Source organism: Strix uralensis, chromosome 4 (assembly GCF_047716275.1).
Source record: "Strix uralensis isolate ZFMK-TIS-50842 chromosome 4, bStrUra1, whole genome shotgun sequence".
Classification (NCBI taxonomy): domain Eukaryota; kingdom Metazoa; phylum Chordata; class Aves; order Strigiformes; family Strigidae; genus Strix; species Strix uralensis.
In genome coordinates, this window is record NC_133975.1 from 119957441 (window position 1) to 119984587 (window position 27147).

General features: G+C 39.5%; 1 protein-coding gene across 5 annotated transcripts in view; it reads right to left on the reverse strand.

The window, feature by feature from the left end:
- Positions 1–27147, reverse strand: part of BEGAIN (brain enriched guanylate kinase associated) — a 165643-nt gene that overhangs the window by 72085 nt on the left and 66411 nt on the right. For 3 of the 5 annotated variants that reach the window (XM_074865243.1, XM_074865241.1, XM_074865239.1), the window contains exon 2: positions 6630–6719. The exons of the other annotated variants lie outside the window; for them this stretch is intronic. Coding sequence is in view for 2 of the 3 variants with exons in the window: in XM_074865241.1 (XP_074721342.1) it covers positions 6630–6719 (90 nt within the window). In the remaining variant the exon portion in view is untranslated. The remainder of the gene's footprint in view (positions 1–6629; positions 6720–27147) is intronic. 5 annotated transcript variants of the gene reach the window in all.

A 27147-nucleotide genomic window follows, 5' to 3' on the forward strand; every position in this document is an offset into this window, starting at 1 on the left:
CACTACAGCACATCCACCAAATTTCTCCATTACTTTCAAAGAAGTTTGTTAAATATTTGAAACTTCAGAGTATGAACAGTTTGCCTGTCAAATTGCATGCAGATTTTTCCTTCCTATAGATATATATACACACATATACACACACATATATAGATAGATTTCTTCTGGAGTTGTGGGGGGTTTTTTTGCAACTATTAAACTGTTTGAATTTTCTTTCCAGTACTCATTTTCAAAATAAACAACCTGAAGCTGGGTTTAGATTGTGAGAATGAAGGCCTGTACATATGTTTTAGAAAAAATGTGTGATTTGGTGATCCAAATGTGGAGCTCAGATAGTTTCCAGATGACTGATGGGCACATAAAACAAGTAACAGCCCTTTCGTTAGGTTCCAGGCCTTCTGGCAGAATTTAAACCAGAGAAGAGGGATGGTTTATCAGAGACGTTAAAGAGAGTCATCTGGAAAGGAGATGGGGGAAAAAAAAAGATGTTTACCAGTTGAAGTCCGAAGTGCTGTGGGACATATCCTTAGCATGAGCACCTATTTACAGCACCTGGAGAGCTGATACAGTCACCTTAAAACTGAAGTATCGCTAGATTTTCAAAGGTAGCTTTTCTTCATTTAGGATGTGAGTACCTGACTCTTGTGTAATTTGCACAATGAAAAATTCAGACCAGGCAAGAGATACTATATGGTAAATGTGTCTAAACTGTGATGGGCTTATTTGTAAGAGGTTGAAAAGAGATATCTCTCTTAAAAATAAAACTGAGTTATGTTTTGGTTATATTGACTGGACAGTCTTTCATTGCAGAATGGGTGACTTCTATAACAAGTATGCAAAGCCCACAGACACATCTATCCAACAAGAGCATTCAATGTTAACCATAATATGAGGCAATTAAGATATGAAAATTCAGTTACATGTTGACATGCAAAAAACCCTTAGAGGACCAGCTGTCAGCACTGAGTTGTCTTAAGTGAATGCCATTATTGTCAGCGGACCGTGGTAAGATTTTTGAAATATGCTCCTAATAAAGACATACAACTTGTCCTTTATTTAAAGGTACTATCCATAACCTAAGGCTCTGAATGGATTGAACAGAAATACCATGAATAAAATTACAGCTTTCAGAAATAGACACTAAATGTGTTTTGATTATTGTGAATGAAGTTTCTTCAGCAGGCAATTGTGATTTCCCCAGTGTGTTGAAAACTGCAAAGGGCAAATGAAAATGAACAGTGAGAATCCAGACCGGCATCTAGGAAGCACATTATTGTACAGAGCATTAAGAAATCAAGGGTGCAGAGCAGATCAAGGAGAGGGAAGGATGTGGACTTGCACCGTCCACCATGAGCAGCTGTGCTGGCTAGCCAAGTAGTGTGCTTGGTGCAGGGCTGCATGAAAGGGAGAGCTGAGGTAGCTCTCTGAGGACTGATTTAATACTTCTGCTAACTTGATTTGGATCTGGAGTCTTCAAAATATGTTTCTGTTTCCTATTAACGAGATGACCACTTTTGCTTATGAGACACTCTTGAGGTTAAATACCTGAATGTAGTCAGGCTGGCTGCATGCAAGAAGTGAATGCAGTGCACAGCGGAAAAGAAGGAGCCTTATGCCCAAATTCAAAGGTGACTAAAGCGGAGTGAAACAGTGGAAGCAGCAGAAGCTGTTATGATCTCTGTTTTCTTCCCAGCTGCCTCCTAGTGTCTCTGTTAGGCTCTTCCTAAAGTCTGTGGGGACCAACTGATTTCAGCTCCAGCAAGTAGACTCTTAACCGTTAGGTTCAGTAAGTGATCCTACAGAAGTCTGAATAAAGACTGTCCCTGTTCAATTTGTTTCTCTGCATTGCTAGAAAATGAAGGGATGAACACGTGGAAAATAAGGTTTCAAGAGAAGAAAAAAGCATTGAATTCAAGGAGGAGTACATGTTTTCTGACTCATCCTCTAGAGGGAAGAAGAGTATGTTTATTTTCTCATGGTAATGCAGGACTCTGCTCATGTTCATGCCCTACTCCAAATTATCTGCATTTTCAAATGTTGCCTAGTGCTCTGGACCACATCTGAAATGAGTCAGCTGGTGAAACTGGGAGAGAAGGGAGTTAAATTCTGCCATGGTGAACTTCAGCCAGCATTTGTCCAAGAGAGCAGAGACATAACGACCCTGACCATTCCTAGGGATGAAGGGATCTTCACATTGCTTGCTGTCCAGACTCTGCTCTTGACATAACTCTGGAATAAGGTTCACCTCTGTAAAAGCTGCTGTTTTCTGGCTTTCCAGGGGCCAGTATGTTTGCATAAAACATTTGGCTAGAAGAAATGTTGAGTTACAATGTAAAGTGGCAGGGCACAAAAGGATAAGAAAGCAGCAGAAAAGGCTGACTGTAACAAATACTTCTTGCTGTAACAAAGGCTATTTGGGGGACTGCCTCATACAGAAAGTGATTTGAAGTTGTTGAACAGACGTTGCCTGATTTTTAATGTCTGGCAGAGTCCTAGCAGTCTGCACTGTGTCTCACTAGGGAATGCAGACTACTAAGCAGTGATGAGAAAGGAGAAAAAAAACCAGTGAGGGATTGAGAAATTGAGGTAGCAAAATTAGAGGTAGACTTCAATTTATGATTTGGAAGACAAAGAGAGCTCTCCAGGCGATTGAGCAAGCTGCCTTTGGTTGCAGCAGCTCTCCTTACAGCTTTGAGTGGCCAGCTTCTAGATTGCTTTGGTTTGTAGTCACGGATAAGCACTCCCCCTGGAAATTACTGAAAGCAGCCTGCCACATCAGCTCACAAGCTTCTAAAGTTATATTTTAATTGTGTTATTAAACCTTTCTCACTTTTGCTTTTGTCTGTTTACTTTCCTGATTCATCTGGATCAAGCTGTGCTGGAACAGGAATGTGGTTCCTCCTGATTTGTGCTGTTTATTTGTAATAAGACATATCATGAGAACGGGTGAAGCCCAGTGCCCAGAAGCGAGCTGAAATTTATCTTACTCCTTCTATTAAAGGACTGGGGTTGGAGGTGTGGTAAGGGAGTACTACAGAAATGTGCTTTAGTAGTGGGGAAAGAATTTTGTTACTGTTTCATTTGGTATAAAGCATCCAGACATAGGTTGAAGGACAGAGGTTATTATCTCTCTTCTCACCTTAGCCATTTCCTTTCTTTCCCAATCTTTTTCTCTTTCCTCTGATTTGAAATTCATCTTTGCCTGGCTCAAGGGACTCTTTTTGGTGGGCTGGCTTAGCACTTCCCATCAGGAAGTTTATGCTAAGCAGTTGAAAAACTTAAATATATTTTTTTGGCTCCAGGACCAGTCAGACAGAATTACTACTGGGACTGGGACTGGGGCGAGGAGGAACTGCAGATGGTACTGCTTTTTTCCTTTATAAGCATTGTATATTACTTTCTTTGCATAAATTACTGAATTTTCTTTTTAATTATATCTGGTCACAGTTACATTTTGATCTTCTTTTGTAACAGAAGTCCTACAAGACAGAAGTTCCTTTTGTATCTCTAACTTGGATCCATAGGTGCTTGTCTTTAAAAAAATGCTAATACTTGCCAGATATTATTACTAAAGAGTATACGAGATGATGCTGTTGTTGTTTAGAGTGAGACACAGCACTGACCCCTCAGACACTTTCAGCAGCCATTGGTGCAGTCAGTTCTACTGCAGTCTCTGTACTTTAGCATTTAGTTCCCCCATCACACAGAGCTGTGTGACATTACCAAAGCACCACGACACAGAGGTGAACTCTAGGGACTTTTTGGAAGGCTTTCTGGAAGTAGAATAGATCACTGCTTTGTTACACAAGCAAACAATTAAATTAATTATTAATTTGATTTAATAAATTGATTAAATAATACTCCTTAGCCTGGACACACCAAAATTCTTAGCTGTGCACAGGTAATTCAGATTCTGAGGGAAACTATTACTACACACAGACTGATGTATAAGGTGTTGAACAGGAACAATGAGAGCTACTGGCTGTTATCTGAATGAACTTATTTTGCCTGAATATTTCAAGATATTTTTAGTTTTCCTACAATAACAAATGATCCTCAAGTCTTTGATCAAATTGATATTACAGCAAAAGAAAAAAAGGAAAAAAAGACAAAGGAATTGCCATCTGTCACCTTTGGCTAATCATTTTGAGCCCTACCTTATTTTATATACTGCAGCACACTATTTTAGGACTTGTTAACTGAGAAGTCTTCTACTCTGCAAGAGTATAAATGAGTTCACCTCTAGCAAGTTCCCCACTGTTCAGCATGTTGTGCCGTCATTTCATACAACCTTCCTCCCAACCTAATGTCATGATTTATTAGTTCAGTCAAGTCTATTTTATCCCGCTCCCTCAGCTGAACCGGCTTTTCAGTGAAAGACTCTGTTTTGTCACCTTTTTTGTGTGTGTATGGGGAAGGAGAGGGAACAGGACTGCATTCCTCCAAACTCCTGTTAGCAGTCCAGCACCTTGACATTAGCTCTTCTGTAGTTTTTGGAGTGAGCCACTAAATGAAGGAGCTCTCCGCAAGTCTGGAGGGACCAAATCAGGCAGTTGGCATTCATCTGAAAAGATGCTTGCACTATTCATGTGAAAAGCAATACACAATGTGTTTCTTCAGAGGGGACCCAGGAGCCCTCTGCTTCCACCTACCCTGCAGACATAGCACCTCAAAGAACCACACAGAATGAGGAAGCAGCATCATTACTACAGGCCCTCCCAAAAATTCCTCTTGTGCCTGAGATGTGTATTACCTAAACACAGGCCACTTTTATTTTTTTGTCTTATAGCTGAACTACTTTAGCATTCTGGGTGAATTGAGACTTGTTTTTTTTGACTTGTCTTGCTGAAATTTTTGTTGCTTTCTCATTAGTTTTTCAAAGGTTAAGGTGCATCAGGCTGGATAAAATAGAATCTATACTCATTTCATAAGTGCTGACAGTTATCATACTCACTACCTTTCATTTTCTCAAACAAATGTGTTTTTTTTTTAGTTCCTTCAGAAAGCTCATGTTTTCAATATAATTGGAAAGCAAGTTTCCAAATAAATTTTCAAAGTCTAGATATGTTGAAACACTGTGATTAAGATTTCAGTTAATGAACAGGAAAGAAACAAGCAAGCTTTCAGGAAATACTAAAATCTCTCTAAAAGTTTAGATCCTTGGGAGCTTTTTAAAAAACAGGGAGGAAAATGAAAATTATCTTTCAATGGCTGTTTATTTTTTTATGAAATGGCTAAATGGCCTGAGCTAAAATCCTGGATTTGTGGATTTTAAGCTTTGGTATACTTGGAGATAAACTGTGGTATTGTCCTCCATAAGAGTAAGCTTATTGTCTTTTGAAAGTAAGAACCACAAGTGGACAGTGATGGTAGGAAAAGAGATGTTTTTTATAGAGACCCCTACAGAAAGGCTACTAAATGTCATCCCAAGACTCTGAACTTCCTCACGGGCATCCATTTTAAAAGAGCACATAAGATCAAACTCAGTGATTACACTGGCTGTGTGAATTTGTTCTGATTTTAAGACTTTCAAATATTCAATCAAATTGGAATCAGGGTCAAACATTCTAAAGAACAGTTTTATATGCCCTGATTTGCTTCACTGGTCATCTCCTGGTTTTAACAAGGACAAGCAGCAGAGCAAATATATTTTTGCATCAAGCTCATCTAAACCCAGGTAAGAGTGGAGTGCATGTGCAGAGCCCCAGGGGACTGAAAAACAGGAATTTAAACCACTCTTCCAAGCCTGTTGTTTTTTTCACTCCACAGAGTGTAGAACACCCAAAAAAATACCAAAAGAATCTCACTTATGTCTTTCCTGCACTAGCAGCACTCTTAAGATGAAAATTCACAGACATTCAAAGAAAATCGATTGCAAGAAGACAATCTAAAGCTTAGCCTGTCTTTATTTTTTATCTAATTAATTTCTTACTTTGAAATATATTTCAATATTTCATGTAATTGAAAACAATAGTATCAGTGAATGACATTTCTTCTACATACCTGCCACTTGAAATAAAGTCAAGCAATAAAGAACAAAGAGAGAATTCAGGAGAAAAGTAGAAGAAAATCTAAGCAAAATATGGAAAAATGAGTCATTACATAAACTTATACTATGTGCTGCTTAGGAATGTAAACTAGAATCAGTCATAACTCCTCCATCCTTTCAACATCTCTGTACCTATAGCATTGAAAAAATCCTTACTTTGGGAGACCGATGATTAATGTAAACCTGATAAAGGAGAGAATATATACATACCAGCAATTACGAAAGGTGGGTGAAGTGCCCAGATAGCTGTGGCATCAACAATGAAACGCAATGCAACTGTATTATAAGAACTAATCCATCAGAAAAAAATATTAACTGGTAGTAGGCAGCTGTGGATTTTGCAGCTTCTTAAAAAACTTTCAGTTTTTATACACGTTAATAACCATTATTACAGGCTTGGCTGGGGCAAGCATCTAGAGTACTATAATAAACAGGTCTGCTGTTATTTCCCTGGTTCAGAAAACATAGTGCAGTTGAACGATGAGAGACTACAGACTGACGTGAAGAAATGATACATTTTTACGGACATCAGAAAGTTAGAAAGAAAGCATAACTTCACAAAACATCACTTATTAGTTACCTGTCCCAGAGAGTAGGTGAAGATTTTGCGAGCCTGCCCTGGAGAATTCTAGGTTGCCATAGGCAGGTTGGCACCCAGGAATTTCGTACCCTGCAGCATGAATAGAGGATAAACCATGGCTAGGTATGGCTCATAAGACATACGGGTGATAACCTAGCTAGATTTGCTGCATATTAGTAGGCTATGGCATAATTTGGTACTAATTATTCAGTATATCTTACTTTAAAGCAGTATTAAAACTACAAAAAAAGGTGATGTTACAGCACAGACATTTAGTGATTTTCTTGTATGACTATTGTAGGTCAGAATAAGCATTTATAATTGACCTTATGGTGGCTGTAAATGGGTACTACTCCATCTATTTTACTGGAGAAGCATTTGGTCTTAAGATTTGTGAATCAAGTCCTTATATTTTTGCATTGTAAAAACATCAGATTGAACAAATTTATGCTTCACTGAAAGAGGTCTGCAAAATTCCTTCTGAGCACCATAGTGAGACCATGTTTAACAGTGTTAATTAAATCTGGGCTGAGGTTCAGGTTCCACATACCAGGTTCCATGCACATCTACCAGCAGCAGAACAATAGCTGCAAAATATTTGCTGGAAATGAAAAACACAAAGAAGAGCAATCTGAACTAGCAATATAAGCTATGAATAACACACAGCAAAAGCCAATTCAGAGCCCAGAAGAAGGCCAATGAGGCAGGCAAATTAGCAATGAGAGCTGTTGTCCAACATTAGCATCAAGCAATGCTGGTAAGATTCAAAACACTCTGTTCAGTCCTTAGTCAAGCAAATTCTCACTCCAGTCAAAAGTGGTTTTTCCTGAGTAAAATCTGAGTAAGGACTACAGCATTTGGCCACGCAGAATTCCTCATACAGTACTGCTGTGTTCCTCTGCAATATCAGAAATGCAACATAACATGCCTTGAAGGATAAACTCAGTAAAGGATCATTTTTTCCTCACTCAAGCATATTCATATTTATGAAGCAGAATTTTTGCATAAGCTTTCCCTGTGGTCAGTGATCACTACATATGCAGAAAATCCTACCTTCCAGGATTTGTCATCGATTAACAGTGGGTACTGCAAAGTAGGGACCTTCTGGACCTTGGACACATTCCAGGAGCAGTAACTGTGCTCCAGAGAGCAGCAGAGAATCTGTGTTTATGAGACAGGAGAACTCTGCTGAGTCTCTTGCCACTGCTGTAAGGCCACTCTGGGATCAGTTTCATGTCAGAAACTACTGGCAGCAAGATACTGCTCTTTAAGGCACTCTGAGGAAAAGCACTAAGTGAATTCCAGCACGTTACTCTAGTTGTACATCTGAGTTCTTCATTGAATAAGGAAGGAACATTTAAGTATCTTTTAACTTCTTCTGTAGCAGGCTTGGATTAAGTATGTGAAGACACCCAGGGAGGACAGAAAAAATGAGATGGATCAAGGTTTAGGTGTTGTCATCACATGAATTTACAGCAATATTAGCTTTAAACTCAAAGTGGAGGTGAGAATAAATCTCTGCAATCTGTAATACCTCGGTATTGTTGGTTCTTCAGTGAGCTGTCAGTATTTGGATTATGTATCTCTCAGAGCTTTTCTGATGTTCTCAAACTGAAAATCGCACAATCAATAGGTGCGTAGCTATTTAATACATACCAGTTCTGCAGTACTTTACTATGCATTTTCATTCTCAGCTGTGGGTGTCAGGAGAACAGTCCGTTGTAGGAATACAGACTTGAAAATGGTCTCTACCTAGCTCTCCATTTTCTATCTGCATATTTGTAGGTACAAAATTGTAAACTGCTCCTAAAAATCAGGTCTTTGTAATCTTAATTTTGAAATAAATCAGTGAGTTCAGCCACAGGTTTTTCCAGAACCAGTGCAGATTTTTTAAAGCAGCACATTTTGCATATTTCTCCGCACTTCACTGAGAAACTCTCCATAGTAGTTTTCTAATGAAATAATAAAACTTGCAAACTCTGAGATAGATGAAATGAAAACACTGGTCTTTTCAAGCCCACAGAATTAATTAATTTGTGGCTCTTGGAGCAAAGAAGCCATCTGAGCTGAGAGAAATCTCTACTGTTTTCAGATCCATTACCAGCTCTCTTCCATGTAGTCTTAATCTAACCTATCTCGTACCTTTTAGTGATATATAGCAAATAGCTTTGCTATAGATAATCTTGACAAAACATTTTAAGGCTATGAGGTTGTGAAATGTTTTGACAGAGAGGGGAGGGGTGTGAACTCCACTTTAGCTTTTTGCTCAATGTTTTTCCTGACATCTTTTTGGTAGTAAGTCCCATGTAATTGCTCCATAAATGAGCTAATGCAGAGAAAAGCTCTCTGCTCTAAGTGTGGTGGGTCTTTCAAAGGCTCCCCAAAGGGGTTTAATAACATCCTATCTCAGATAATCAGTGTCAGTTGTAGTCAGTCTAATCATATTCTCATGTGCAAGGTTGAAAAATAATTAGTAACTGTAAGATTTATTTATTTGCCTGATATACAAACACAAAAATTAATTTGTCAGCTTCTGCAGTTTACATGGGATATTGTTTTTTCATTGGCAAATCAGAAATCAGCAAAACATACATACATTTTTGTCTAAAGCAACTGTAAATTTTAAAGGAAACAAAATGGAAAAAGCTCCCAGTTCTGTTACTGTGTTGTTCTCTTTCTGAAACTATGCTTGTAAAAAAGTTATAAACATTGAAAGTAATAAATAAGCCTATTTAAAAACAATATTGTACAGTCGTTGTGTAGAAATAGTAGTTTACTACAGGAAAAATATCAGTCCCAAAAACCTGATGATTAAGTATTTCAGATTATCAAATTTTAAAATTACTTTTTATTATGCCAGAGCATGATAAAGTAACTCATTTTCCTCTTCTTTCTACAGAACTTCCCTTATCCCTCACTGATGTGATTGAGACTGACTCCAGTGTCAAGTGAAGTTCAAATTTGGGCATACTGCTGTAATAGTCTGTGTTTCCTTGTCTTGTCCTAGAACATGTTACTTCAAATATTGTCTGTGGCTCTTCTGACAATAATCACAGAGGATACTTACAGACCTATAGTCAATTTGAGAAAAAATAAAAGGTGGATTTCTCAGTGAAACACAATCAACACTTTATTTCACTGTCTAGAGAAGAACAACTCATCAGTTTCAGTGGCAGATGGTGACTGATCCACTGTGCCTGGAGTAGACTCATACAGACTGCTTTGTCTATTTAAGAAATACTGTTATGAGAAAAGTAAATACAATGCCCCTTATGCTCCCCTCTCCATATTTCATAGGTGAGTAAAATTTATAGCATCTGATACGTATAAAGATCCCTGGTTCACCTACTACTCCTCAAAACCACTGCTCTTTTTATGGTAGGTGTATTGGGTTTCCATGGCAAGGTTTTGGCAGTTGGGGGGCTACAGCGGTGGCTTCTGTGAGAAGCTGCTAGAAGCTTCCCCCATGTCCGATAAAGCCAATGTCAGCCAGCTCCACACGGACCCGCCACTGGCCAAGGCCAAACCCATCAGCGACAGCGGTGGCGCCTCTGGGATAACATTTAACAAGGGGGAAAAACTGCTGCGCAACAGCAGCCAGAAGAGAGTGAGGGTATGAGAGACACAGCTCTGCAGACACCAAGGTCAGTGAAGGAGGGGGAGGAGGTGCTCCAGGTGCCAAAGCAGAGATTCCCCTGCAGCCCATGGTGCAGCCCGTGGAGGTTCATGGTGGAGCAGATCTCCACCTGCAGCCCGTGGAGGACCCCACGGCAGATCAGGTGGATGTGCCCGAAGGAGGCTGTGACCCCGTGGGAAGCCCACGCTGGAGCAGGTTTGCTGGCAGGACTTGTGACCCCATGAGGAACCCACACTGGAGCAGTCTGTTCCTGAAGGGCTGCACCCCAGGGAAGGGACCCATGCTGGGGCAGTGCATGAAGAACTGCAGCCCGTGGGAAGGACTCACATTGGAGAAGTTTGCGGAGGACTGTCTCCCATGGGCGGGACCCAACGCTGGAGGTGGGGAAGAGTGTGAGGAGTCCTCCCCCTGAGGAGGAAGGAGTGGCAGAAACAACGGGTGATGAACTGACTGCAACTACTATTAGTGTCCCTCTGCGCTGCTGAGGGGGAGGAGGTAGAAAAATTTGGAGTAAAGTTAAGCCCGAGAAGAAAGGAGGGGTGGGGGGGAAGTGTTTTAAAATTTGGTTTTATTTCTCATATTTCACGTAGGATATACATGGTTATTTTACAAATACCAATGCAAATCTGAATGATTTTTCTGAAATAATGTGTTTTTCAGAAGTTGGAGAATTTCATGGTTGCTCCACTTGTGAGTGGAGGACTTAGTGAATAGACTTTAGCAGTGTCTAAGCAAAAGCCACCCCAAATCTTGTGCCTGTTAAAGGGAGAAGGATTTTCTGTAGAGCAGGAAAGAATGTGTCCTCATCTGATTTTAGCTTAAACTCCTTGCTCTTTAAGACCTGAAGGAGATTTGAAAGTCACCCTTAAACTGAGTTGTGCTATTATGATTTCTGTACTTGCCCAATTTAGCCCTATTTTACCCCAGTATGAAAAAGTTAAGCACAAGAACTGCTATTTTTGCTTTTATTAACACCATGCAGGTATTTTAAGGGCATGCTTTTATAAACACTAATAACCCCAGAAGAAACATTGACAGAGCAAGCTGGAAGAACCACAGGGACACCTTGGAACATACTGTCACGACTTTACCTCCACATCCTATCCTCACTGAAGAGGCACGTGGCAGTGATGCTGATTTAGCATCACAGACTTGCAAGATACTGTCAGCTGCGCTTGCTACCTACTTTCCTTCCAGTCATGCCAATGTAGGTAACTGGCTGTCATCTCCATGGAACAAAGGCTGGAGGTAATAAAAATGTCAAACAATCCATTTTCTGTGAGGGGGTGGCAGTTCTATTCCTGGAGTTACCCAGATCTATGACCACAGCATTAAATAATGTAAAACTGCTGCAGGGACTGCAGCAATATATCTTAATGAGCATTTTAAATATAATTCCCTAATTGAAAAACAGGGTCCTATGGAACCTTGCATGCCCCCAGTTGGAGTAATCTGCAGGGACTGGACCAGTACCTCCACAGTGTGGACACAAAGGGTAACAGAGTACCTGAGAATATAAAGAGGTTGGGAATATCCATTGGGCAATAAAGGGAGGAAGATGAGGACAGCTGTTACTAGTGAAGTTAATACATATTTTCTGACAGTACAGGAATACAGAGATGTTGCTCTGCCAGCTCAGTTTAAGACATTTTAGGAGAGGGTGTTTCACTGGCAAAAGGTCTGCTGGCTTGGGCACCTCTCAGTATCATTCTGACCAGGCACAAAAATCCACCCTTTTTCCTCATCCCACTTCTTGTCTTTTCTTGCCCCACTTTTCTAACAAGCTCCTGCCATGGCTTCTCTTTATCTCCAGCTTTGCCCATCTGTGCAATCCCCATCTAATATATTTCTGGTATGGCCACTGGCTCCTCTTGCATCAGCTGCTGCAATACTGAAGGTGAAAGACCACTTCTCTGTCCCCTCTTGGGAAGCCAGACACTACAGCAAGCTTCATCTACCAGGAAGAGTTAGGGAGGAGATCTTGTTCAGTCTTGAAACTCTGGGGTCAAGAACACTTAACTGAGATTGAACCTATGTGAGATTTAATTGCCCAAAAGTGTCTCTGTTAAACAGCTATGATCTCTTTTTTTCCAGATGCTTTTGAAGTGTGCAAATTTGAATATTTATAAAAATGCTATAGCACAAATTCTTGACACTCTTGAAGGCTCCTTGGAATATTTTAGGTCCCAGATCTAAAGCAGGCAGGTTGAGGGCTTCTTAATGAAGAAAAAATTGACTTTTTTTTTTTTGCTATGAGTAAACCCACGGTTTTTTCCTTAGTTATATTTTCAGAAATGTCTAAGGCGTTTTAACATAAAAATATGGCATGCAACATTCCAATTGATATAGTTAAAATTTTGCAAAGTGTTAAGCAATCTGTCAGTGGAAAATTTTGGGTGACCTCAGTGATCAGTAATGCTTCTGGGTAATCATATCTACCTCACCTAGCTATTTATCCATCTATATTTGTCAAACCATGTGGGCAGCCTTTTGTGGAGTAAAGGTGTAAGTTTATGCACACACACATGTATGTGTATGTACATACTTTAAATACACTCTTTTCAGAAAATGTATGTGGTAAATAGTATATAAAGCCTTTAGAGTTAAACTTCCATGCTCAGGCTGTAAATACGTGAATGAATAATTATCACTGTATTAGGCATGTTGACAGAGCAGTTGTGGTAGGATTGGAGCTACTTGCAATGTTTGATTTTGCTTGTTGATGCCTTCAAATACTTGTGTAGCCAAACCACAAATTATGTTTCGTTCAGACACAAGGCAGTTGGTTCAATACAGGTGTATCAACAAAATGTAAGGATTTATGGCTAAATGAGTTAATGAACTTTCTGTTCTCAAAATGCTAAGACGCCATACCCTCTGCGAATAGTGGCACAGGAGACATGAGCTAATCAGTTTTACATAAATTTCTAATAATTAACAAGTGGTTTAAGCTCTCAAAAGAATCTGTGGAAACAGACTACATTTTTCCAAATTTTTGGTAACTTTATTGCGTTAACTGGGTACTCTAGTTTGCATATGAATATCCACCATAGGCTTGAATCTAGTTAGGTATTACAACAAAATCCAAGACTGTCTGAAGCTTTGCAAGCTTGGTGATCACTTCTCTTGGTATCACTATAGCATTTTATTGTGGCTATATGACTTCATATTTTGTCAGTGTTTAAATGCATGAAATATAATAACCAATCTGAAATTTAACAGCTGGCTGAGTACAATTTCACTGATGATTAGATTTGGGGGAAGAGAAACAGGTGCAGAAACACTCCCTCCTGCAACTATGGAAAAATATGATAGGAATTAGTCATTTAGTATCTGCATGGAAATAATCATAAATTGTTAATAATATTTCATTTTGAGTCTCCTACTTGGGAAGCATATTGTGGAAAGCATTAGCTAGCTTTATCGTCTTACAGTTTATAAACTTGCTATAGAATAAAAACAGTCATACTTTTCAAGGTTATAGATCATCTCTGCAATATAATTCAATGACAGTTGATAGCTTGTATGCTGCGTAAATGCATTTTGTTATTTCTTGTGGGAAGCAATAGGCATAACTGCATTGTATAGGTGCCAAAATATACTTGTCTGTAGACATTTCCTATTGGAACTATATTTGCTTATATGTTTTATATGTCTCATGAAGTTTCAGTATTAGTAATGTCTCTCCAATGCTGTCAATGATAACATCCAACAGCTTTTCTGAGGCATTTATTTTGATGATAAATTTCTGTATAATGGTAGAACTGTTTTCATGAGGAATGGTTTTCCACATGCAGGAAAATAAATATCAGACTGGCCTAAGGGCTGTCCTTTCCTCCATTTCCCTTGGGTTCTTTTCTCCAAGTAGCTGAATAAGTGTTGTTTCTAATGTAATTAGGCCATTGTGAATCATTTCCCTACTACTTTTTCTCTATCATAAATGCTTTGCTCCAGTGTCTCAGCAGCAGATCCATTTTTTGCCCTTTTTTATGGTCTGACTTCAGGCAATCTTTACAAAGCTCTAGCTGCCCTCTCTTGAGTGCATCTAACAAAGCTTTGTTTCAACAGGGAGAACATTATGGGGTAGTTACCAGTAAGCATCTGGCCAAGAAGACTTCTATGTCTAGAATTGAATTTTTATCAATCTTGAGACAAATTTGGAAAGATGCTTTGGTTTCCTATTATGGAATATTAGGACACTTAAGGTATCAGCATAAATAAGTAATACATTAAAAGCTACCTTCTAAGTCATTTATTGCCAGTTTAATTCTCCCTTTTACCCATTTTCCCACAGTCTTCCTTGGAGCCTCTAAATTTGGGAACTTTGGATAATCATTGACTCATTCTGTCATCTAGGAATGGACTATGTAAGAGGACTTTTCTAAATATACGGATGTATTTACTGCAGACATCAACTGTGCTTGTATTTATATTTCATACCTTTTCCAAAATCTGCTATGATGTTTTTAAGTAGGCATGTGAATGTGTGAATAATATCATACTGAATACAGAGTAGGATTAACTTTACTGAGAATAGCAGCTCTTTTGTGCAAAGACTGGTCTGTGCTTGCATAGTTCCAGCAATCTAGGCCTAGTGCCCCCAGAGAATCTGAAAGAACTAATAATTACAAGACATCCCTTTAAAATGGCACGTTTTACATGGTAAGTAGAATAAAGCTAACACTTAAGACTGAAATATACTCCTTTCACCCCAAAGACATATTCTAAATTTTGTCTGATAGCTCAATAAGTTTCATTTACTCACTGAATACATAGGCTAAAGATCTGTTTTCTAAGCAGCTCCAGTGAACTGTCACATGAGGTGTTTCAGCATGAGAGGGAAGGGCTGGCATGCTGGAGAAAGGGCAGGGATGTCTCTCTGGGAACGCTATGCAGAATCCCAGTCACCCGTTTTCGTAAGAGGGATTCAGTCCTGAAGAGATGCACTGAAAAGGCTTTTTCCGAGACTTAATAGAAAACAAACTCAAAAGAAAAGCTGGTCTAGATCAGTCCAAGAAAAGAGAGATTGAGTGGGGATATGGCTGCCATTTTAAACATAATGGGGAGGAGGGGGAAATTATTTCCTCCAAAGAAAAGCAATGGCTTATGAAGAAAGAGAACAGAACTGATCATGATTACATTTTCTTCTGGAAATTAGAAGACTTGTAATGATGGAACAACATGATTCTGGAACAGTCTTCCAAGAGTAGCAGATAGAAAACCGCTTAGAAGATGGACTATCTGGTTACCTGTAACTGCAGGTAACAGGTTGTTATCCAAAATGTCCAGGTTCCTAAATGTCTTTTTTTCCTAAATTGTTTTTTCACAAAAAGGCTATTGTCAATAGATTTATTCTAACAATGGATCTCAGCCTTTTCAAATCTTACTGCCTTCAGTGTTCAGTGACATTCAAGTAAATCGGTACTTGTGGGAGAACAGAATCCACCAGCTCAGTCCTGCCAATGATGGGAGTCAGAAATGGAAGAAAGCTCATTGAAAAAGCCAGTTCTACCTTTCAGAATCTGATGTAGCTAATGAATTCATCATTTGATCTCTGCTAGCAATGCATTTATCAGTCCAACACACCTGTTTTGAATACAAATGCACTGCAACAGAGCAGTTGTATTTTCAATTGAGAATACTATGATTACAGAGATAATATCTAGAGAAACATTCCCAGGAGGTGCTTCCAGGCAGCTTAAAATCAATAGAAATTATGAGTGTTTTACATCTCTTCAGATTTTACTTCTGGTTTGTCTATATAGCCCTTATCTTTTACCCCTGAAGAGCATGAGTGCTTTCACTGTGGATAGATTTCTACATTCCTTTCGCTGAGAAAATTAAGCACAGAGTGATCTGCTTCAGAAATCTGCTCACTGGAGAATTGGTAAATATCCATGTAAACAACTGCCTTAGAGTATAATCTGAGCTATTTTTGTGTGATAGTTTGGTAGGTTGGAAGAAGGAATTAATTAAAAGAAGAGAGACTAGATTTCAGTTCAGAAATCATTTTTCTTTTTCTGTCTGCTCAGAAACCCAGTTGAGTCCTCCTCTCTTGCCTGCCACCATAGATTTTGGTTATTTTTGCTAAATTTTGCTCTTAGTGAAGAAGTTATTCATTGCTGACTGTACCTCTGATGAAATAATTCACTGGAATTGCCTGGGCTGGTTGGCATGGAGTTTATCCCTCTATATCCCTACAGGTTCTCTCAGTCCATCTTGCACGCTGTGGGGCTATTTGAAATTGATTCTTTCTAGTTTTATGTGTATTCCATTATAAAGGACAGATTTTTTTGTTGTCTTAGGGTATACCACAGTCATTTTGAACACACTTATCTATGCCAGGCACTGTTACATTGGACTCTTGGGTATGTCAGACAAACAATATGGCTCCCAATGTAGAGAAAATCAGCTCACTTCTCTGTCACTCATCTTGCTCTCCTACCCTTTTCCCTTCTCATCCATTTAAAGTATAAGTTCAGTGAGGGAGATGAAATCTCTTAGGATCTGGGGAGAACAGCATGCAGTATAATGAATCCTTATCTCAAGATGGGACTTCAAGTGATACAGTAAAGGGAAAATAAGAGGAAGATTCTGGTGGGGTCACTTGAGTGGAGGGTCTTTTGAGAAATAAAAAAAAAAAAAAAAAGGCTACAAAGAACAATATCTGAGTGATGGCAGTCTTTAAGATGTATTAAGAACATCCCAATACTCTCAGATTTGTTTAGGGTTAAATTTCAGATTAGCTAATGGGAAGATCTGAAAATTGTTTCATTACCCTGAATACCATTTCATTACCCTGAATACCATTTTAAACCAAACAAATATCAATGAAAAAGTTGAATCCAGAATAACTTAGGAACCAGAGCAGGCTGAAAACACAGAATTTCACCACCCCGTGGATAAGCACCGCCAGGGGAGATGGCAGCACTGGCATGAAGAAGCAGGCATGGTACAGAGCAAGAAGCAAAATGACTGCTGCTTCTGCAAGAGAGATGAGCAAGAGTTTTTAGCCTACTCACAGCATCCTTTCCTTTGGCAGTAGCAGGTCTGGCAGAGGCAAAGCAGGCAGCTGCCCCAGTAACTGCATACTTTGTCTGTGTCTAGAGCTGGCTCTGCTAATCCCATTCCATTTATTTCAGGGCTTGAATCATATACTATACCTGGCGCAAGGCCCATTCTATGCTTTGAAAGTGCTTTGGGGGAAAAAAAAGTGCTGCAAAACAAAATTGCCAGGTGTGAGCAATCAGAGCACAATTAAATCTATTATGAATGGAATGAATTATCTCCTTAAAAAAAGTAGCTGTTGTGGAACATGTCCCATTTAGCAATTAAAAAATGTATACGTTCAGGTGAGTCTTATTACTGCTTGGCTAACTTGTGTCATATGTTTCTTCATACCTTCTTTTGCCAGAACTGGCTGTGTTGCAGAAAACAGACTCAGTCTTCATCCAGATGTACATCAGTGAGTCACGGGCACGAGATTGCTTTATTCATTATAGACAATGTCTAACTATGATAACAGCAACTAACATATACTTTCAAAACTAGAGAGATATAAATGCAGAATGTATAATGGTGAGAATTAAATGACATGTAATATATCTCTCAAAGGGAGGGCATGGAGGTTTAAAGGTAAGACGGGCTCTGAAGTAGTACTTGGCTGAAGTGCAGGTCTTGTTTTCAAGACAGGAATACAGAAAGGCTATTCTCTCTAACCAGTCTCACAGGCACCTAATTTGGGATTCTGGAGTGTCCTGGGACAGACACCGAGCTGCCCTGGGCTCACCAGCACTGCTATGATTCCTCTGTGGGGCAAGAGGTACGGGTCCATGGAGGAGCTTGCCCCATTCACAGTGCTTCAAATCCACCTAAGTGCCAGGTTTCAATGGCATAGGGATGGGCAGTACAGTGTTAGCACAGAGTCCAGCAGCTGTGATCTCTTTTTTTAAGGACCCAGTGGTAACAGTATATATCACACACTTTTGTTGATTTGAGCAGGGAGCACTGATTTGTTTCAATTTGAGAGACCTCAGTCCTGTTTCCAATTTTTCCTAGGATATACCCTTGCTAGGTGGCTATTGGCACAGATTTCCATGCCTTCCGTTGAAACCTGGCACTGGATAACCAGGAATACAAAGTCATGAAGCCAGCAAGAAAGAAAAAAAGTTAAAATAATCAGTTCTGTAGTTCTTGTTTCCTTGACTATATGGTATTTCTCTTTCTTCAGCTGTTTAATGACTCAGGGCTCCTTATTCAGGTGTCCTGAAAGTCCCTCTGGACCCAGGGATATCTTCTGGAGGCAATGTAGTGCCTGTATTTTGTACCCCAATATGATTTGGCTCAGATAACAGAAGAGCAAGCATGCATGTCTTTAGGTGCAGTATGCTAATTCCAACTAGGCTGTGCAAATAATTGAAATTTTAATACATTGCTTTGGATTTGGCTGCCAAGTGTAACTGATGGCTAATTGGGCCTGAGGTTTGGAACAGTTAACTTGTTACAGTACAAACATGGAAACCAGAAGGTCTGATCTGGTAGCTGATCCCCTCAAACAACAAAAACATGTACAGGAAGCCAGGGAGGCAGAATTTCCAGTATGATAGTGGGACCAAGACACACAGAAATCTGGTTCCTACTTGTGCAAGCTTTACCAGCCATAAGCAATTAGAATCAAATTCCCATCTCAGCCAAAGAATAGCATTGTAATACCTCCCTAATGTATACTGAGGCTCTAGGACTGTCCTGAAGGAGTTGGAAGAGTATCATGTGGCACACACTGCCAAATCTTTTAGGGATGCAGAGGTCAAGTGAGCCTGTTAATACTTCCTTCACTCTCATGTAATTCTAGATCCTCTGATTTTGCCACAGTCCCTGCTAAAAGGTATCATCTCTGTCAGAAATGTGCTACTGCTTGGTAACTGAGTAATGGGATTTGACTCTGCAAAATACCAGCTTTAGGATCCTTCTAGTTCCAGACCAGAGCTGCAGCCTCTTGGCTCCTACAAGCATAGAAAGTATGGGATTAAACCAGGGTAGGTTAAAAGGTTGACTCTAGGTAAAAGAACTACTTTGCTTGGCTTCTGAATGGGGGAAAGTATCATGCCTGATAAACAGACACCACAACTCAGCTAATGAAAATGACAGGAATCAAGTAGCACTTGATTAGCAGGTAAGCAGTCCTCCCCCACCCTGATCAGCTGGGGAGTATTTGCAGAAGCTGGTGACTACTTAATAATGTTATAGTCTGCAAGGGACCCCTGGGAATGTGAGATGAGCAAGAAAGTATTTGTGGGAGAAAGAAGCACTAAATAAATTGAATGACCCTATGACCATGGTTGAGGTAGCTCAGGTGTGAAAACAGACAATTATTAGAAAGTTAATCCAGAACAGTTTGGGGTTTCTTTCTGCTGTAACATGTTCTCTTTGCTTTATAGAAAGAGAATTTTGAGAGCTGAAGGGCTATGTCCCCTCAGCTTCATTGGTCTTGCTTGTACATTGCTCATTCCTAACATTCCTGTGATTTCCTCTGCATTATGAGAACTAAGAGTATAAAATTAAGAGGAGTTTAACTTTCCCATCTCCTTTTATTGCATATATACAGCACACAATCACAGAAAGGACTGGAATTTCTGTTCTGTCTGAGCAGTAGCTATTCTGCAGGAAGGGTGACAACCTTAACTATCACCAGAGGCTGTTCTGACTCACTGCTAACCACTGCACTATTGCAACTGGTGAACATCCAAGCTCTTGATATTAGAATTCAGAAATTTTTTACAACATTTTTTTCTCTATTTCTCTGTCTCTGAGCATAGCTAAACAGTGCATCTTGTTAGATATTTCAGCGGCTGATAGTCACTTTCTCTCAATCTATCCATCCTCTTTTGGAAAGAAGCTGCACTCTTCCATTGCTACTAGAAGGCTTAGGCTTGATCCTGGCAGCTGTTTTACACCTTGAGATGAGCAATCTTTTTGAATACTCACAGAAGTATCCTGTTAAGGTCTTTATAGCTTGTTCTGACAGAGTGTTTTCTTCCTGACTCTTCCTCCTTTGTAAAGTGTCTTTATTTCAGCATCATCTCTGAACTTCTACTAGCAACTACCTCTTTGCTGAGAAGTGACATCCTTTCACGGTCTAACACCCAGTGTCTTGTTCCTGTCTTGTTTTCATGTAATCTGCTTTTAACAGCTCCAGACATCTTGGCAGGAGGGCCAAAACATACTCACTATCTGTATTTCTTGGCCTTTTTCTGATAAGACTTAGAGTTCCTCTGTTCTCTATGGACCCTCAAATGAACAAAATGGAAGAGAATGCAAAATTCTACTCTCTTTCTCTCTTGCTATGTTCAAGTGCAATGGGAATGGCAATTCCTGTACTCTTGAGAATACAGACATGCTAAACTCTTTGGATAGAGAGAGGGTTTAAGGGTATGGGCCCAGCCCTGTTCTCTACCTGCATCACTGGCCAACATCTAGGAGAGCACCATGGCAGCCTAGCAATGAAGCTCCACAATTTTTTTTTCATAGGATGTGTCTTAAAGGCACATTTTGATTCTTTAGGATGACTTCCTGCCCTGGTGAAGTTACTGTTGAAGAGCCAGTGGGAATTTGGGGTTGAGTTTCTTCTTTGACTTCTTGTGAGTTCTCTGGCCAGACCTGTGGTCAGAGTTAAAACTTTTATCTCATGATATGACAAGAGCTTTATGATCTTAGGTGATTGTTGACTAATAGATTATGTATTTATACCCTGGCAGAGCCATGAGTTGCTACTCTCTGACTCCTGAAGACTAACCCATGTAGGTGATCAGCTCTATCACCTCATATTAATCAGACCTGAGTTAGCAAAAAACCCCACGTATTAGAATGTTCTGATATTTGGCCCCTTTTCATTGCTTTTCTTTCTCAACATATTTCAGGAACATTTCAATCAAACCATTCGTCGTAGACAATTAGACCGAGATAAGGTACAAAAATGGGAAACTGACAGAGAAAAAGGAAAACTTTAACATTAGCTAGTGATGCATTCAGTTAGCTGTGCACACTTCTGGTTTATAACATGAGTTAAAAAGAATTAGTACATTGAGTATCAGTAGGAAGTGTGGGAATAGCTCACTAAAACAAATGTGGATTTTACACACCTTGTAGAAAGTTGTGTGACCATTTTAACCTTTGCTAAATACTTTATTAAGCATTATGGAAAATATATTTTTTTCCTTTTGTAAGGGTTTTATATCCTGGTGTGAAAAGGTCTTTCATTTCAGTCAAGTCTTGCTCTCTGATTAACTCCTACGGGTAGGGTAAAAGTATCAATAGATTTTTCTATCTTCACCTCACTGATGTTCAATCTCAGGTTCTTTCCAACTCTGCACTTTTTTAGAGGACAGTAATTTGCTAAATTCTTAGCAAGTTGATGTCAATCTGATTACAATTAACAATATGTTCCATTTCCATTTCCCTCCTGCAAATGAGGTTGAATGATGACAGTAGAAGTCAGAAAAAAGATTTAAAATAGGCTGAGGTCTCTCTAGATTTCTATAAATATAAGATTTTGTGGTAGGCAGCAATTTTTTTTATGTATCCCAACACTTTTCTGTCATTTGAACCTGACAGGGTAAATGAGTACTAAAAGTGAAACAGGAAAAGTAGATGCAAAAGAAAATGCAGTTGTCTGGATTTATTGAGCCCACTTGATGGTGTTAAAATTATTTTTTTCTTACTTTTATAGCCATTCCTTCTGTTCAGGCCTGCTAGTGTATGTCAAACACCACATAAATGAATAAAGAAAGAAACCTTTCTTATGTGTTAATGGAAATGATGTACTCTAAAATTAGTGTGTCTACTGCAGCACAGAATAATAGATACTGAACAACTTGTTCTCTTCTCTGTAAATTGAATTTAAATATAAATATGAAATATAGTAGCTTTTAGTTAAAATGAACAGTCCTACTAATTGAGAAGGTAGAAACACACGGGTAGTCCTACTAAAGACAAATAAGGACTAGGCAGGTGAACCACCACAAGTGCTGGGGAAGTAGAACACAGGCCAAGTGTGTTGGGGTATGCTCCCATCAGCACATGTGGCCACCAAATCATCAGACTCTGGTGGCAGCAATGGGCCATAGAAGTGCTTTGTGGAGAGGTTACCTGATGCAGATGGACCATGGGGACTCATCCCAAGGAAAGGAGGCTCACTCCCATCATTGTCTCCCTCTAGCATGTGCTGAGGACTGTCTGAAAAGTTCTTGAGATACCACTAGGATTTTGGAGGCTACAGAAAGAAGTGCCTGACACACAGCTCCTGAGGAGGCTATTGGCAGCCTACATCTGTGCTGCTCCAGATGAACTGTCACAGGGAAAGGTCTGAGGAATCCCATTTGGAGAGCCTGGACTGAAGCAGAAAGGTTAAAGGATGGGAGACAGGATACAGAGACAGAACAAGAGCACACACTCTTCCCTCAAACAATTTGCTAGGTAGTTGTGCCTCCTTGTACACCACAGCTGAGGTGTTTTTTGCCTGGGGCAGCTGTAGCCTCACCTGTCCTCTGCAACCTGGGAAAGGAGCAGTGAGTGAGCTCTATCAGTCACTCCACCCCTCCTAAAGCAGAGACCTCTACCCTTGTGGAGTCTGACACAACCAGTAAAATCTAAACCCAAGGCTCCCTGCAGAGAAACTTTAGGCTGAACCCTCAACTCACATGACTGACATTATTGAACCTAGCTTGTACCAGGTAAGCTTTTAGCTAATGATATTTTATGCTGTCTTAAAAAATAAGGATTATGTTATGGCTTTAAGTTTTGTTTCTCATCCCATTTATTTAGTGTGACCGGGAGCACTGAGAAAAATCTGAGGTAGAGGTACTGTCAGTATCTGCAGTCTTGGAACAATTAACTCTACAGTGAAGTACCACTGGTGTGAAATAGTCCACTATGCTAATTTAGATGTAAAGTTGTGTTAACATTTCGGTGCTTCAGATTAGGGTGATGTGCAGAATCTTGGCTAAAAGCTAAAAATGCTTTTGATACTGAAGTGTTAATGGCAGATTGAAAATACTTCTCTTGTGGTAAATATCAGATACAAAAGTTTTAAGGAATGTCCTATGGATCTTTTTTTTTTTTTTCCAATTTATGTTCTTTTTTCACTCTTTACAGAAGCTATGTCTGTGTCACACAGTTGGCAAGGAAACCTCTGTATTTAACAAGATAGATGCAGTGTTGGTGTTTCTCTCTGGTGTCCCTCAAGCACTTTGGGTCTATGCAAATCATAAATAAGCTACATAAAACACTTTCAGATACCCATTGTAGTGAACAGGCTGCAAAGTCAGTCTTGGGGTCAAATTAGCACTGGTTTGTCGGTCAGTGAATGAGTACATTGCTGCTATTAAAAAAATGAAGTATAGTGTGTTTAGGTATTTTTCAACAATAGGAGTATTTTATAATCACTAAGGGGCAAATTATGGCCATTTTTGTATGATACTACAGAAGACTATGCTTCATTCTTTTATTTCACAAACCAGATACAATGTCACAGGCAGTAGTTGCAGAATGCAAGAGGGGTGCTCCAGTTTTCCAACCTTCACCATCTTGGTGAACATAGGGCTTTGAAATTCCAGAACTAATGCAAGGAAGGCAAATATTAGGACCCTAAATTATGAGCACCTTCTGACCTGTTGCTTTACAGGAGTGAGGCATAGCAGCAATAAATGTGTAATGGACACTCAATAGTGAATTACTTGGGTACTGCTGCCAAGGCTAAAGGTAAATGATTTATTGACCTAATCTCCTTCCCCCTTATTGTCCAGGGGTAAAGAAAGATCATGCTTGAAGGTATATCAGATCTGTCTTTTATCATGTAGTGTGAATAGACTGTGGGCTATACAGTTTTATCTCCCTCTGTGCTAGATTATCTGCCCTCCAATGCTGTTTGGCCACTGCACTTTATATCCCTGTTTCTCTTCCTTCAGCTTCTTACCTGATCAAATCTCACAGATAATCTAAATAGAAAACAAGGCCCAAAGAAACAGTTAAAGAAGGTATCACATATTTTACGGTAATGCAAGACTGAAATAAATACTTTGGGCCACAGGGATGTGGTCCCTACTATCAATTCCTATAATACATTTAATCAACTGATCAGGATTTTTCTTAAAATTAATTTAATTTTAGTCTTTAGCCCAATTTTTCTGGTTACAAATAGTATTTCAACTGCAAGACTAAATGTATTCCTGCTCAGTTCATGCTCATTTGTTTTTATACCTGTGCTGCCCTGTAGCTTAAAGCATTTATCTCCCTCTCTGCTCATTCATACCTTTTGTCTACTTATAAAGAACAAGATGGGGGGTTGGGGTAGGGAAGAGGCAGCCAGAAATAAGTGAGGCTTAACAAGGAATCTCCAGGTAGTTGAGGTGTTTGGTGAATTTAGATATTGACCTTCTCTTCTCCTTTGTCCTCATGCTAGTGTTGGCTTAAGTTCACGATATCCACTGATCTGTGAGATTTGGCTCCGTGAAAAAGGAATTGCAGAAATCCAACTGAGAGAAATCTAAGGACAACCTGCAAAAGCACCCTAACACCTCATGGGGTGAGGTTAGAGGTGACTGAACAGATAGGACAGGTTCCTGGGGGGAAGGGGCTGGCCAAGAGTAGCATGAGGTGAAGAGCACATTTATCTTGAAGACTGATCTCTTCTATTTGAACTCTGGATGTTTGCTGTTGTCACCAAAACAGTTTCATAATTTCAATAAAGATCAGATAGTTATTTTAGTAGTTTTTTAAGGAGGGCTTGCTGATTGCTGCAGTTGGCACCATGCTACCCATGTTCTGCAACCGAACGGTGTAAATGTTTGTTTACTGCTCCCAACTTTAAAGCACCTTTATCACCACGGCAGTGAGTGTTTTTTAAATGAGCTATCTCTCTGGGTAAATATGACAACATTGAGCCAAAGGGACCCAGACTCAAAGCCCCGTGTCTGAGCCATGGTGCGAGCTAAGATCTTCCTGCCTGTGAATTCTCTGTGCAATGCTGATGTGCCCCCTTCCTCAGGCTTTGCAGGCAGGCCTGAGGAGGTGGCAGTGGAATGACAAGGGTTTAATCAGAAATCATTCCTCTTAAACAGTAACATGTTCCCTGAATAACAAGGCTGTGTGCTCCCCCAGAAGAGAAGAATCCATTCCTTGGCTTAAGCTGAGGTGCTTCCAAGGAAGAAGCCTGCTCTATGACAGAAACACATGTGTTGTAAATGTCAAATCACTGGAAGATTTGTATTTTGCTGTGTCGTTTGTAGTACAGGCTGCAATTATTTTTCATTCAAGTAATACATCTTGGCTGGGGAGGTCATAAGGAGACTCTGAGATTTTTTTTTTTTTTTTTTCCTACCTTGCAGAGACTTTCTGTGTGACTTAATCCTTTCCAGTCCTAAGGAAAAGCTTTGATCTTCTCATGTATTCTCATGAGCTGCACAAAATAATCTCAAATAAATTTTTGGTGTTGTGACCTTCTTTGTTAGTGTTAAATTCTCTGCCTTTGCTGGTCAAGTGAATTCCTCCAGGGCATGTTCAAAATTCTGGCAGTGGATGCTGTACTTGTTTGTGGTCACTGAGCGGCCCCATTGACTGCTGGACTCAGTGACACAACTCTTCTTCCCATTGGTGCCTGTGTTGTTTTTTTTTTTTTATTTTCAGGCTGCTCTCTGATCTTTATTGTGGCTCGTTATTAATAGCACACTCGGTCCTCTAGCAGGTGTTTTTATAGTGCTACAACCAAGTAACCTTCTTCCCTCTTGTAGGCTGAATCCAGTACTGGGGTGTTCACAGACTGAAAACGTTCTTCAACTTTGCATATTGGGGAAATGGCATTTTTGTGAGGTCACAGAGTGAACAGGAATCTTCGTTAAACAAAATTCAAACTAAAGACTTGCCTCTTCCAAAGCAGCCTGAAATATGCAGGCTGGGGTTATGGGATCTTGAATAGGAATTTTTAAGATTTCTTCATAATACTAAATCAATATGGGTTACTCTAAGATCTTTTTAGGAAGAGATTTGGAAGACCCTGGCTTTCCAAATAGGTGCTTCTTAAACTGAAATTCATATGAAAAACAGTGAGAAGAGGGTAAGAATGCATAGTGATGGGCAGGCTGATTAAACTATACTGGAAGACCTATTGATTGGGCAGTGCATTCAGTTCAGCATGTTTAATCGTTTTTCACTTTGTGCAGACTGTTTTACAGCTCTGAGTTGGCACAGTTCTTGCCTGCACATGTGGGTAATGGAATAAAAGCAAAGGGCTGAGGGATTCTTGATCTTGAAGAAACATCACGTACTACAAGTAATAATCTGTTCTGGGTAGGTGTGTACAGCTTGGTAGCAGTTTTTTTATACTGTTATTTTATTTTGCAACATCAGGCACTTAAAAACTGTGCCTGGAACCACACCATTCACATCCCTGTTGTAAAACATGACTGTCATCTATTACTAGGTGATTGGAAAAGGTGTCTCTGTTAATATGAAGAATGCCACTTCTCAGTTCCAAGCAAAAAACAATTTTATACAACCCCATGCCACACATCAATTAATTTTCTCCCTAGCTCTGAGCTGTAGCTAATCTATGTATTTGCAGGATACTCATTACTGCAACATTTAGACATTTTCAGATTTGGTGTTTAGAAGTGTTTGATGTTTATTTAACTAATTGGTGAAAATACAGACTATCCACTTTCATAAATGAAAGAGCAAAAATTAATCAGAGTAACCACATTATTCTGAAGTACTAGATCAACTAAGTTAAAATGGAGTTCCATACTAAGATTAATTATTCTCTGTGCTTCCTGTTGAGTAATTGTGTTCAATAAAAATAATTCCATACAATTCAGTATAAGCTGCCATTTC